At 35.7% G+C, this 14231-nt stretch overlaps 1 protein-coding gene across 5 annotated transcripts in view; it reads right to left on the bottom strand.

Annotated features, from left to right (window-relative positions):
- asap1b (ArfGAP with SH3 domain, ankyrin repeat and PH domain 1b) overlaps window positions 1-14231 on the bottom strand; it is a 113237-nt gene that overhangs the window by 35249 nt on the left and 63757 nt on the right. For all 5 annotated transcript variants that reach the window (XM_067377226.1, XM_067377228.1, XM_067377227.1 and 2 more), the window contains 10 exons: window positions 12611-12685; window positions 11964-12013; window positions 10144-10273; window positions 7321-7406; window positions 5099-5174; window positions 4509-4595; window positions 3535-3635; window positions 3363-3432; window positions 2272-2359; window positions 1966-2014 (listed from right to left, as the gene is read on the bottom strand). In XM_067377226.1, coding sequence (XP_067233327.1) covers window positions 1966-2014; window positions 2272-2359; window positions 3363-3432; window positions 3535-3635; window positions 4509-4595; window positions 5099-5174; window positions 7321-7406; window positions 10144-10273; window positions 11964-12013; window positions 12611-12685 — 812 coding nt within the window. The remainder of the gene's footprint in view (window positions 1-1965; window positions 2015-2271; window positions 2360-3362; window positions 3433-3534; window positions 3636-4508; window positions 4596-5098; window positions 5175-7320; window positions 7407-10143; window positions 10274-11963; window positions 12014-12610; window positions 12686-14231) is intronic.

The following is a 14231-nucleotide window of genomic DNA, read 5'->3' as shown; positions in this document are numbered from 1 at the left end:
TGTTAACCCACACCAATATGTGTTAGCTCTCTAGTCACAGTAGTGTTTCTAATGCTAAAATATAATTATTGTTGTGATTTAGTGGATTCAAAGATAGGTCAAAAGTTTAATCAAAACCAAGGTTTTTTTTGTGAACAACTAGAAATTATTTGGCTGTCAAGAACAACAGAGACTGTGGAAAAGTACATAAAAACAATGACAGCAAGAATGCAAGCTGTTATCAAGGCCAATGGAGGCCATACAAAATAAAAATAAACATTTTTTTTGGTTATTATGTGAAAATAAAGACTATTTAGTTGTTTCAGCGTTTTTTTGCCTAATAAATGACTTTTTGTTGTTGTTGTTTGACAGATTCTTTAAATATTTGTGTGGTCTAATATATTTAAGCACTGTATGTCATGGCTCTTCAACTCCTGTCCTAAAAAGCCAGTGCCCTGTTTAGCTCTAACCCTAACCAAACACACTTGAATAAACTAATCACAGTGTTCAGAACTGTTTACCAATTATAGACAAACAAGTTAAATTGGGGTTGGTACTAAAGTCTGCAGAATATGAATCCCACCAGGACTGGAATTACACTGCAAAGGTGTATTAAAAAAAACAAAAAACTTTTCATACACAGATTGTAAATACAGGCTCATTTCTATTTTCATTTTATAACCATGAAACCAATATTAAATTGTTCATTTGTGATGTTGTGACTTGGCAGATTATTGTAGAAGTAAAAAATAAATAAATAAATAAATAAATAAAAATAATATATATATATATATATATATATATATATATATATATATATATATATATATATATATATATATAAAAAGTGAATGAACAATTTATTGAAGTTTAAGTTTATGAAAACGTAAAAATATATATTTTTTATATTTATATAAAATATGTGTTTTACAAAACATGTAAGACTTTAAAACTGCAAGAAACTCAAAGCCATAAAACTGATCAAGCTGTGTTCCAAATATTAGGTTGATATCTCCAAAAATGAGCATTTTAGTAAGATTTAGTTTTGGGCGCAGTACCAAACTTTTCCACTAGATGACATCCAGGCTCCATTGATGACCAAATAATAATGCACCCATTCCCATATGGTTTGAGTGATTTGAACTATATACTTCCATAATTTCAAAAATAAGTTTTTTTTTTTTTAAAAAGTAGTAGATGTACATAATTCTTTGTTGGTTTTTATAGTGTGATTTTTTTGGGAATTCTATTAAATCCAATGTGGGTCAATTTGACCGGCTCCATACATGTCGTACCCAGGACTGAACACAATATAAAGGCTAAAAAAAGGATTCCAGTCAAAGCAGAGATGAAATTACAGCAGAACTGATGTATAAAGGGGTTACAGGGCCTCATTCTGATCAACCTCTGTGCATATAAGAGCCTTTTATAATGGCTGTTAAATGGCTCAGTGAGGGAGTTCTCTTACAGACAGCAGATTGCTCACAACAGTGTGGGTAAGAAGCAAAGCCAACAGTTAAAAATACTTAGAAATGTTAAGAGATGGTAGATGCTTTGCTTTTTGTGAGAAGAGAATGTTTACATCTAAAGGAGTCTGGGAAATGTCATTGCGGTGTCAGTGACCCCAATGAGTAAGTGCCCACTTCACAGACTTCTCACCACACAGACGTACAATACCTATCAAGTAAAATATTTAGGCAAGCGTTACAATCTTATAAACTTAAACTTACTACAATTACTTTTTATTAGCTTTAATTTGTCATAAAAGTAGTCAAAATTAGTCACATAAAAGGAAAGAGGCATTCAGTTCCAGGCAGAGTACTATAATTGTTCATAATTGTTAAATTGCAGAGAGGAAATCCCATAATCAGCATATAAAACATTTCTTAGAGATCACTGCATTCATAGAGAATTTAGATTACAGGGTGTGCATACTTAGAGATGCAAAATGGTGAAAATCCCCCCCACACACAAAAAAGATCTTACATCATAAATTCCTGCTCATCTTCGGCCTGGAAGTGATACGTGCGGTTATCTGAAACATATGATAAGTAAAATATGAGCCGTCTGCATAAACATGAAGTGACCTCCACTAATTAGTGGAAGATAGAAGATAGTATTAAAGTCATAATTCACATTAATGGAACAATTACACAACTATTTAAAAATGAGTTTGACAATTTACTTCCAAGATTCGGTACGGAAAAGTAAACAAATAGATTATTGTTGGCTACTAAATCACTCAAGTGGTTTCCCACATAAAGCTCTCTATGTGGGTGTCTGTTGACTCACGGGAAATGAGATCGAAGCACTTCCTGTCCTCACCGCTGGGCTTGACCTGACATGTGAGCAGGTTGAGTTTGACAGGCTGCCTATTTGACTGAAACAAAAGGTGACAACAGAAGAAATGCATGTTTGACTACTTCATATTCCTGCTATAACATCCAAACAGCATCAAAATGGTTTTAACTTGCAAGCTAAAAAGAAATTTTACAATCGAGTCTGTCTGGGGTACATTCAGAACAGAAAGTGTTCCTGCAACCCATCTGCACTTTTTTTTTTTTTTACAATGAACAAATGTGCAAGATGGATATTTTTGGCAGTCTCTTTTTTTTTGGTAGCGTCTCAAACCACGTGTACTTTTAGTAGCATATGGGTCAGGGTGCATTAGTGCATTACTATTGTAAGCGCGTAGATTTAAAAAAAAGAAAAAAGAAAGAAACAATATTTACTCAATCGCTCAGAGATCTGCATACTTTGTATTGATTGAACCTATGACTTAATTTGATTTGATAATGAAATGTGAGACACAGGCTATCATCAGTGAATGTGACATCATGTGGGAAAAGAAGAAAACTGATGACATAAGAGGAGGGTGAGGGCAAGACCTAAGACTAATAAAGACTGATTGTTCAGTTAAGTTGTGGTCATATTTACTGTTGCTCTGCGAAAGTTTGCAGGCAAAATCCAGTAATTTCAATGGAAATCCCTGCGAAAGGGAGTTTCATGTAAGGTCGAAAAAGTTCCCCACAAAGATTTCAGGTGTTTTCAAGTAGCACAAAAATGAAAGCTGCTTAGTTTGAAAGTGAATTCTGCGTAAGCCTTAGTACACCACATATGACATGAAGTGAATGAAAACGATGCTGTGAAGAAGCAAGATAGTAAATCTGATAAAGCGGTCAACACTTGGTTGCTCATTTTCCCAGTGGGCTCTTAAATAGGGACAGCAGGATGTCTGGGTTGTTATGGAAACATTCAGCAAAAGTTCAGAAAGCTGATGAAGTCTTTTCATTGTAAATGTTAGACCTCTGTTTATTAGGCTGATTATAGGATGATATTGTTTATAGTGAACAGAGAAAATCACATGTGTCTGCGTTACTCACAGTGGCATGAGAGATGGTGAGAATTCCTCCTTTAACTGAGCACTTCCTCCTCTGCCACACCTTCCTCAACCTACAACACAATTATACTGCATAACACAACTTATAGCAGACAGCAAGAGCTCATATCGATCAAAAAGCTCATATAATTGAAGGTGTGTGTGTGTGTGTGTACCCATCACTCTTCTTCATAAGATAGCCTTTCTTCTCACTGCCAAACTCTTTGTTTCCCTGCAGCTGGTGCATACTGTAGCCAACCGGCTTGCTCTGAGAGTCCTGCTCGAGTACAAACACACACAGTGCTTTAAATAGCTATACGCAGATACCAATCCAAACAGATTCTGTATACACAGCATTTTTATGAAAGATGTGAACAGATTTTTAAAATTTATCATCAGATTTGCAACCTTTTAAAAACATCAGCTTTATCTGACAACCACTTATTTAATTTGCACACACAATGATCTTCATTACAAACATGTCATGCTCTACATGCTGAACACTTACTCTTCTAGACTTCAATCCACACAGGAAGCGGGTGAAAGAGACATAGGAGAGGGTGTGAAAAGCATGTTGTGGGCTGTGTGTACTGAATCATTTAAATGCACTACAGTAATGCCATCTTACAAACTGGTCTCCTACCATGTTACAGTAATTAAATGCAAATTTGCCGTCATGACAATGTGTTAAGAACAGTTATTCATTAACTAAATACCTATTAATGTCATTGATTTTCATTATTAAACATGATTCAACTCTTCTCTGAGCAACCAGTGGGGCACAACACTGGTTACCAGCAAGCCCTATTTCATACTGGCTACCAGCATGGTACAGCACTGGGCACTCCCTCTTACACTCTCCCCTGTACAGGTCGAGCATTAGGGAGGGTTTATACATTAGATCCATAGATGCAAAATTCAACAGTTCAGATGTCATGCCATTAAACAATTAGCTATAACTCGTGTACATTATTCTAAATACTAAATACATTCACTCTGGCAAACCATATGTAAATGTAATCACCATTGAAAATGTTTAATCCCAAACAAGTACCTTGGTTGGCTTTTCACAAACTAGTTTGGGCAATTAATTGACAATTTGCATTGGTCCTAAGATAGAGCTATGAGGCACACCACACCACACACCTACCTCCTTTTGCTCCAGCTGTAGAGAGGATTTAATGAGATCTCTTAATGCCGTAAGCTGCTTTTTCTCTTCATCTTGTGTTTGTTTTATCTAAATCACACAAAAGCAAAAAAGAACTTGTTACACACGTACCCACACACCATTAGGTGTGCAGAAAAAAACAATGATATTTTAAAGTACTGCAATATTTTAGCTCATAATTCAGTTTTAATATTCTCATGCCAAGAATCACTATTTATAGTTGCATTTTGCACATTCATATTTTGAAACTTGACTACCTGAATGATTTACCTCCATTCAGACCAAGTCCAGCAAGGTAAACATAGTATATTTTAGTCAATGCACAATTATTTTTATTTGACCAACAATCTTAGGAAAAAATTTTACTTTGCACAGCACAGAAGTGTAATGCAGCTCTAAGAGAAAAAAAGTGAGTAAAAGATTGCAATATCAGTTTAAATGACTATACATTAAAAAAGTACCACAATGTTGTCATTGTGAACCAGATATTGTTTGCTAGGTCCCACCCATAACAAACCAAGCTAAAGTTGTTTTATCAAATCATTTTTTAGGATAAAGAGTGAGGTACATACATTGTAAAGATCAGCTGCTAATTTCTCAATGTACTGTTTTAGCTTATCTGCTGTCTTCAAGCCATCTTGGAAAAAGCTGTTAAAAACAAAACAAAACAAAAAACAGAATTAACACATTTTTCATATTGCAACCAGCTATCATCAAAGACCATACATATGTCAATAAAGTCAGGGGAAATTATAGACAATTTCGCAAACTATGCAACACAGAAACTTACAAACATCAAGGAGAGCCGGAGTTAAAATGTTTTCAGCTAATAAGCTCACCATTGTATTGAGATTTACAATATATTGCCAAAAGTATTGGGACACCCCTCCCAATCATTGAATTCAGGTGTTCCAATCACTTCCATGGCCATAGGTGCATAAAACCAAGCACCTAGGCATATAGACTGCTTCTACAAACATTTGTGAAAGAATGGGTCGCTCTCAGGAGCTCAGTGAATCCAAGCGTGGTTTCGTGATAGGTTGCCACCTGTGCAGTAAGTCCACTCATGAAATTTCCTCACTACTAAATATTCAACAGCCAACTGTTAGTGGTATTATAACAAAGTGGAAGCAATTGGGAACAACAGCAACTCAGCCACGAAGTGGTAGGCCATGTAAAATCACAGTGCATGCTTAGGCATGCAGTGTGCAGAAGTCGTCAACTTTCTGCAGAGTCAATAGCTTCAGACCTCCAAACTTCATGTGGCCTTCAGATTAGCTCAAGAACAGTGCGTAGAGAGCTTCATGGAATGGGTTTCCATGGCCGAGCAGCTGCATCCAAGCCTTACATCACCAAAAGTGTTGGATGTAGTGGTGTAAACCACGCCGCCACTGGACTCTAGAGCAAAGGAGAAGTGTTGGAGAATTTGTCACTCTGGAGTGACAAATCATGCTTCTCTGTCTGACAATCCGATAGATGAGTCTGGGTTTGGAGGTTGTCAGGAAAACGGTACTTGCCTGACTGCACTGTGCCAAAAGTAAAGTTTGGTGGAGGGGGGGATTATGGTGTGGGGTTGTTTTTCATGGGCTGGGCTTGGCCCCTTAGTTCCAGTGAAAGGAACTCTTAATGCTTCAGCATACCAAGACATTTTGGCCAATTTCTTGCTCCCAACTCCTGGGGGAATGGCCCCTTCCTGTTCCAACATGACTGCGTACCAGTGCACAAAGCAAGGTCCATAAAGACATGGATGAGCGAGTTTGGTGTGGAGGAACTTGACTGGTCTTCACAGAGTCCTGACCTCAACCCCATAGAACAACTTTTGCCTGACCTCACAAATGCGCTTCTAGAATAATGGTCAAAAATTCCCATAAACACACTCCCAAACCTTGTGGAAAGCCTTTTCAGAAGAGTTGAAGCAGTTATAGCTGCAAAGGGTGGGCCAACTCAGTATTAAACCCTATGGAATAAGAATGGGACGTCATTAAAGTTCATGTGCATGTAAAGGCAGGCGTCCCAAAACTTTTGGCAATATAGTATATGTGTAGTTAGCAGTAAATAAATAAAGTATGGAAAAAAAATAAATAAATCTAAAGTTTTTTAACTCATTTGGTTACTTTTAAAGGAAAGAAATCTAAATAATCTGCTCTCTAATCCAGATAGGACATTAAAAAAAAAAAGAAAACAAGTTAATTGTCCACAAAAAGGTCCTTTCCCTTAATTTACTGATGGGTGGTGCTCCACTAGGGACTTTATTGTTTCTGATCAGTTTTCTTAGAAACCACACAGAACACAATTAAACTGTTAAAACAGCATTTAAAAAAAATTACAACATTAAACATATTTAATTAATCACAAACATTTAACTTTGATAGTTTTAATAATGACCCATCTAAGCCTTGATGTGCAAGGTAAAGCTTGCAGGTTTCTGCTGATGCATCTATATGTCAAAGACAATATTAGCTCAGAATAACCTTAACCTTTAGAGACAGAGAGGAGAAAAAAAGTGCTACACTTTCAGCTCGTTCTTTCAGCTCATCACTTCTTTTTTTTTTTTCAGACCTTCAGGCCAGTGACACTTGCAAGGCTACATGGATCAATAACACTTTCATTATTGACCATTAACTCTTTCCTCACATGACACATACACATTTATTGTGACAGTTCTACAAACTAAATGTATGATGTATGACCTTAAGGGATTTTTTGGATTTAGGCAGACTACTTATTTAGTATACTGAGATTATAAAATGTCTTTCAAGGTAAAAACATATCTGAAAGCAAAAATGTCACTTACTTGCACTGCGCGTGGTAATACTTGATCAAGTTCTGAAGGAGGTCAACCCCTTTTTTGGTCTTTATTTCATTCACTTTAATCAGGTACTGCAGAAATAGACAGACTTTGGTAACAACACAGTTCAGTATCCCAAAAGTAGAACCAAAAGATATTAAATGATTCTGAATGCTTAAGTGATTTGAAATCTTATTTGAAATACATGACAAATCTACAAATGCAATTTTTGATTGGACGATTAGGCATAACTGTTTTTATTCCAGTAGAAACTAAAGAGGGAAAAATTGTATCTTCTAAATCTGAAAAGAACATAGTGACAAAGCAAATCCGACAAAACAAATGAATTAAACATCATCGTAATCCCGGTTTAGCCCAGAGGGGTAAATTCCAGAACATTTTGCAAAGTCATGCCAGCAGCAATTTTTTGTTGCTATGCTCAGAAACTTAATCTGTCCTGTTTAGACCCTTGCATGTCTGAATATATCTTGGGGTAAAATGGCACACATTCCACTCATCTTAGAGTGTGTGAATGCATCTGGGCATAACCTTTGAGTCACAGTTTTGTCATACAAATGTGAGCCATACAACAGTTATGTACAGTTTCCTAATTAAGTTTGTGCTTAAAAGAGTGTCTCACTCTTTGTTTCATATAATGCAAGTAGTGGTGTGTTTGCAAAATTTGCCACGAGTTTGCCATTTCCTTTGATGCTTTCTGTATCTAAATGAGTCATCTCACTGTGCTTTATGACTTATTAATTCCTCTCATATTTAGATTTTCATGTGTAAAGGACAACAGGAAACAACCAAAAACAGAAGACTGCTAAATTATAAAAAGTCAAGACAATCATAAATTATGTCACTGATTTGCAGTAATATGCCACTGCCTCTTCTACATTAGTGCTTAATTATATGGTAAAATTGGCAATTAAATTAAAATATTAGATTTTATCATGTGATTTGGTCCAGTAGGATTTGAAAAGCAACTTGATTAATACAAGATGCAATTCCAATAGACAAACACAATTCATTAACATGTTAAATAACCCACAGCTATCGTCCCTAATGAACAAAGACAGCCTTGATGATTATGAATCCATAAAACAAACTATCAAAATCTGAGCCATCTGCTCTAATGCTGAGAGAATCTTTCAAGCTGTAAGATAAACAGGTTTTCACTGAAATGGCAGCTCCTGATTTACATTAGCAAAACCAATCACAAAAGCTAGTGATGTGACTCTACTAAGGCTACGTTCAGACTGTCAGTCCAAATCTGATTTATGTGCAAATCCAATTGAAATCTGATCAGAGTTAGCTAGTGTGAACGGCAAAAAAAAAAAAAAAATTACATTTAGAGTTACATTCATAGGTAAAACTTTACAATAAGGTTCATTAGTTAAACATTAGTTGTATTAACTAACATGAACTAACCATGAGCAGTACATTTGTTACTGTATTTGTTAATCTTCGTTAGCCTTACTTAATGAAAATACTGTTGTTCATTGTTTGTTCATGTGAGTTCAGTGCATTACCTAATGTTAACAAGATTTTAATAATGTATTTGTAAATGTTGAAATTAACATTTACAAAGATTAATAAATGTTGTATGAGTGCAGTTCACTATTTGTTCATGTTAACTAATGTAGTTAACTAATGTTAACTAATGAATCTTATTGTAAAGTGTTATCCATTCATATGTGGGTTGAAATCTGTTTCAGTCTAAACGTCAGACATTGTCATAGGAAACATACTGAAAGTTGCTGTAGAAACAAGGTTGTGTTGTTGCAAAGTGGCAGACGAGCAGAAAATGACAATATAACAGAGACATGTTTTGAAACCGGTGGAGATGACGGCACGGAATAAAATCACGCATATCCAGCCTCCTACATTTCTGTCACTGCCTTATAAGATAAGACAACATCTGAAATGCAAACCCCTCCATGTTGCAGTTGATGTTGTTTCTGGCATATACCTACCATGGCATATTCAACATCATTGCCATAGATATTACCAGATATTACCAGATATTACCATAGATATACAATGCAGACATTACGGAAAAAAGAAATAGCGGCTTGGGACATACAAATCAGATCAGAACAGTTGCGATACACAATGTGGACAGTCAATTTTAGATCAGATTCAAATTGGATGCACCATCAGATTTGGACTGACAGCGTGAACATAGCCTAATGCAGCAATCTGTAACTGTCATAGATCAATTAAAGGGCTCTGAATGGCTGCATCTGTGGTTTTATGAATCTTAATATCATTAACAAAACCTGTGATCTCATGCTGATAAATTAACTCACTGACCACTGCAAATGACTGCTGTATAGACACAGATCTGTACATCTTGCATAAAATGTTTTGGGTTGTGGGAGCACTAGTTTAAAATATCACTGATGATGGCATGTACATGTATGTAATTTGTATATAAAAACAAGCCTTTAATCTTGATATTTAAATGCACCACAACTACTGAAATATTCCAATGTAATCAGCAAAATTTGGAAAAATAAAAAGCAAGAACAAACTTTTCCTGCTATTCTATACTGAAATATTGAAGATGCTCACTTGCCTTTTAATATGCTGTATTTTAATAACACTGGTCCAGACCAATACTATACAGTATGTTAAGTGTCCAAAATTGTGTTTCTTGAATAGCTTGACTTTTCAGTACTGTCTGTAACTATTGCCATGTAAAATTAACAGAATATTCATTTATATATTCATAAACAAAGTTAAAGTGTATATTCTGAATAACAGATATGGCATGTTTCTGATGAAAAGGACAGGTTCTCTAACCAGCATGAGTGCACAACAGACCTCACACATCTGTAGTTGGAAGAGCCTCCGTTCTTTTTCCATCTCCTCAGCGATCTCAGCACCAGTAATCTCTGTTCGGATCATCCCGTGCTGCTTGGCGTGCTCACGTTTTTCCTTCTCGATTTTTGTACTGAAAGATTGAAAGAAATGTGATATGAAAAAGTCATGAAAATATTTGTTTAGCACAAATTCATCTGAGTTGGCTGGCAATCAGAGTACTGTGTTTATTTCGATTTAATCTCACATCTGCGGGGGTGATGATGCAGTTAAATTACTGATAATTGCAACAGCCCACAGACAAAGTAATCGGTCTGAATGGACAAATGTGTATATAGAGACACTTATCTCGGTGGTTTTCAGTCTTGATCCTGGAGAGCCACCACTCTGAGCTGTGTTTCCCAAAAGCATTGTCAGCAGATCGTAGAACCACTGCATCAACTGTCTCTACGATCAACTTAGTTCACAAAGCTTTTGGGAAATGCAGCCCTGTACATTTTGTTTGGGTGCATCTCAGTCAGCTCCTTAGTTCAGTTATCAGGGCACTGATCTGGAAGTTCGCCATTTTAATCGCGAAATAGTCTCAATTGTGAAATACTTCCAGTGCACTGAAACATTCACTCCCTAAAAAGTCCCACAATGCACTGAAAACTAGTGAGCATTGATGCTAACTAAACGGAAGTTCTGAAGTGCGAAACATAAATCACATCTAGCTAAACATGATACGCGATAGATTTTTTTTTTTTAAATAAAAATTATTTAATTATATTTCAGCATAAACATACATCGCTAGTAATGAACATAATCTAGCTAACATTTATAATTTATTTTCGGCTTAAATGTTGTACGTTTATGTAACTAAACATTAAAAATGTCAGATTTAAGTTCTGCTGTTGTTCATAAATATAGTACCAGTAGTTATGTAGTACAATGAGGATGTTATCATGTTGCTGGAAACAGAGTCATCAGTGTCCCAATGTGTAGTGAGCCAGGGTCTTTACTGTCCTCACCAGTGCCCAAATTCATGTACATGTCACGATATACTGATTCACGACCTAGGAAGCCAGGGAGCTGGTTGAGACGCACCCTATGTCTCCCTTATTAAACACACCTGATTCAGATCATCATCTCGTTAGGAAAAGACCTCCATGAACTGAACCGAATAGCTTTGTCTCATTTTGACAGCTGTGCCCTACAGAGTTCACATTTGACGGCCACTTGCATCATCAAGGCTGTTTCGTTTCAGAAAAGCAAGTAGGACACTTTGAATAAGACCTTCTTGCACAGGATTTTGGAGGACACTCCTTCATTGCTACAGATAACCCATGATTCTTTTCGTCATTTATTTGAAAAAAAAAAAATGGCATGAAAAAGTCATGTTTATTTTTATACTGTATTACCTCAGTAGGGGTAGTAAACAGGATAACAAGTTTAGTGATTTTTAAAAGTTCAAAGAGCCTCGCCTTCTATATATTACATAATTTAATTTTGATCTATATTCTATTGTTCATTGTGTTTACTAATCTATGATAATGTTAGTTAATAAAAATCCAGCTGTTCATTGTTTGTTCATGTTAGTTCACAGTGCATTAACTAATGTTAACAAATTCAAATATTTGATTTTAAAAATGTATTAGTAAATGACGTTAAAATAAACATGAACTAAGATTAATAAATGCAGTAGAATTATTGTGAATTCTTAGTTCAGGATGCAACCTTCAAAATGAGAGCTAGTGTGTCTCAGAGTTTGCAAAATATGCAGAGTGGTGTGTCCTTAGGACCAGGATTGAAAACCACTGTGAACACTCATTGAGCAAACATACAATTTCGCTTCGTAGTCCTTCCAAGCCTTGTCAAACGGTTTTTTCAGGTCCTGAAAACAAAAAAAAGAAAGAAAGAAAGGAAGAAAAATGAATGAGCCAAGTGCGGTAGTTAGATTCTATCATGTTAACAACAAAGTAGATGTCAAAGATGTAGTAGTGCGCTAATCCATCTGCATCAGTGTTGAGGGATGTTATGTTTCCAGCATTAAGGTCATCAGGGCATCATTACATAATTATTTGATAATTGATGAATATCTAAAGCACCTATTGTTGATATGACTTACAGTTACTTGTGGTAACTGACAGATCTATTAGTGGGCTCTGACTGGCTGCTGGTACAGTAGTAAGATGGCTGATCTTCTTATAGACAAGACATCAAAAATAGTCTAATTTCAACCACTCTCAATTCAGTTCATTACATTACAACTGCAGTGAGCTAGTCTAGATTGTGATTTCATGAAGCTATTCACTAGAACAGAGCTCAGGTATTTCTACAGGTCTGCATCATCTTCTTTTAAGATATTGTTTATGTTTCTGGGTTGGTGTCAAAGTACAAGTGGACAAGAAGAGTTTCTATGCATTTGCATGTGTATTTAACCTCTGCAGGTCTGACGTTCTATTAGACATGGACTGTAAATATTTCTTACCCCCTTTACGCCTTTGAGGTCGCCTTTCAACAGTGAGTCCAGAGTAAAGATCACATTGTGACTCAGATTCTGGAGCTGCAGGAGGAGACGGTGAAACAGAGCAGAGACTGTGTTAATACGATACATGACACTTGGCACAGCATAAGCACAGCACAGAAGAAATAAGAGAAAACATATCAAATACAGCCATCCACACAAAGAGCCCATTGAGAGAGACACAACCATATCAGGATGAGCAGTCCTGCATTGTCATACGATAATTCGAGACAGATCTTTTAAATTAATCAACATTAATGTTTCAGACCCAAGAGGCCAGATAGTTTGGATTCAAGTAACAAGACGAGACCCACTGACGTACTACACTGTCTTATAAGAGCTTAAGATAGTGATGATAATGATAGATTAAGGACCAATAAAGAAGGAAAGACAATAGAGTGGTGCAGGTTTGGCGTCAGAACCCCGAAGACGCTTCGCCGCTAGTTCCCTTCAAGATTTTCCTATGGGGTTATAATGGGGTTTTTCAATTTATGTGTAAAATAGAGCTTGTGGTAAACAAAACATGAATATACTTTGACGTTTTGACACCATTGACCATGCTATCTTTCTTGAATGGTTGAGTAAATGTGTAGTAATTCAAGGTACTGCATTGAATTGGTTTAAGTTCTGTCTCTGTGATCAGTGTTGGGTGTAACGTGTTACTGTAATTAAATTACTTAACCACTGAAAAAGTGAAGTAAGGGATTACTGTTCATTTTTAGGTAATTTAATTACAGTTACTTATTAATGTACTTGCGTTACATTCTGTAAATTAGTTCAACAGTTCTGTTTAAATGGTAAAATGTAAGCTATCTAAAGGTAAAAGTGAACGCTGCCTCTTTAAAATCATTAGCTGCAGTGCAGTTGCACGTGAGTTCGCAACTTCGCACTAGTAAGCTGTGTAGTCGCTGTCTGAAAATGTCGGCAGAAGTGAGTGGCTGTTTTGCCAATTTCCAATTACTTCACTTTTTTTGACACAGGTAGGCAAGACCATTATGGTAAAATGTAAGCTATGTCCCAGAGAGAAAAAACTGTGCACACACACATGGCCGCCTCTCGCAAGTGTCAGATTTTCGCGGTTTATTTCACAAACGTCAAAATGACCATCTTGGCGTATATTCTGTGAATGTGAACAGCATGTGTAACAGCATATTGTCTCGTTCATTAGGTCTTACTGACAGCAGTCTTTAAAACATGCTACTGTCTATTATAAATGATAAACAACAAAATAAAATTTTTAATAAGGAATAATCTATTTAATTTATACAGTTATGACTATGCAGAGTTATTTTATATTTGATACATACAAATAATACATACAAATGCCATCACGTAAAAATACAACGGATGCGTCTGCCCTTTTGAAACCATGAATATAGACAATTGAAAAAAAATAATAATCATAAAATGGAAAATAAATAATCTATTTAATTTATACAGTTATGAGTTATTTTATATTTGATTATTCAATTTCTGTGGTATTTTTACTTACTACTATTAGACTACCTGAAAAAAAAAATATAGCATTGTTTTATTTGTATCTTTTTATATTTTTACTGTGGTATCGACTTTGGTATTGAGTATC

Source organism: Chanodichthys erythropterus, chromosome 23 (assembly GCF_024489055.1).
Source record: "Chanodichthys erythropterus isolate Z2021 chromosome 23, ASM2448905v1, whole genome shotgun sequence".
In the NCBI taxonomy this organism is placed as follows: Eukaryota; Metazoa; Chordata; class Actinopteri; order Cypriniformes; family Xenocyprididae; genus Chanodichthys; species Chanodichthys erythropterus.
This window is presented reverse-complemented; position numbering and strand designations above follow the sequence as displayed.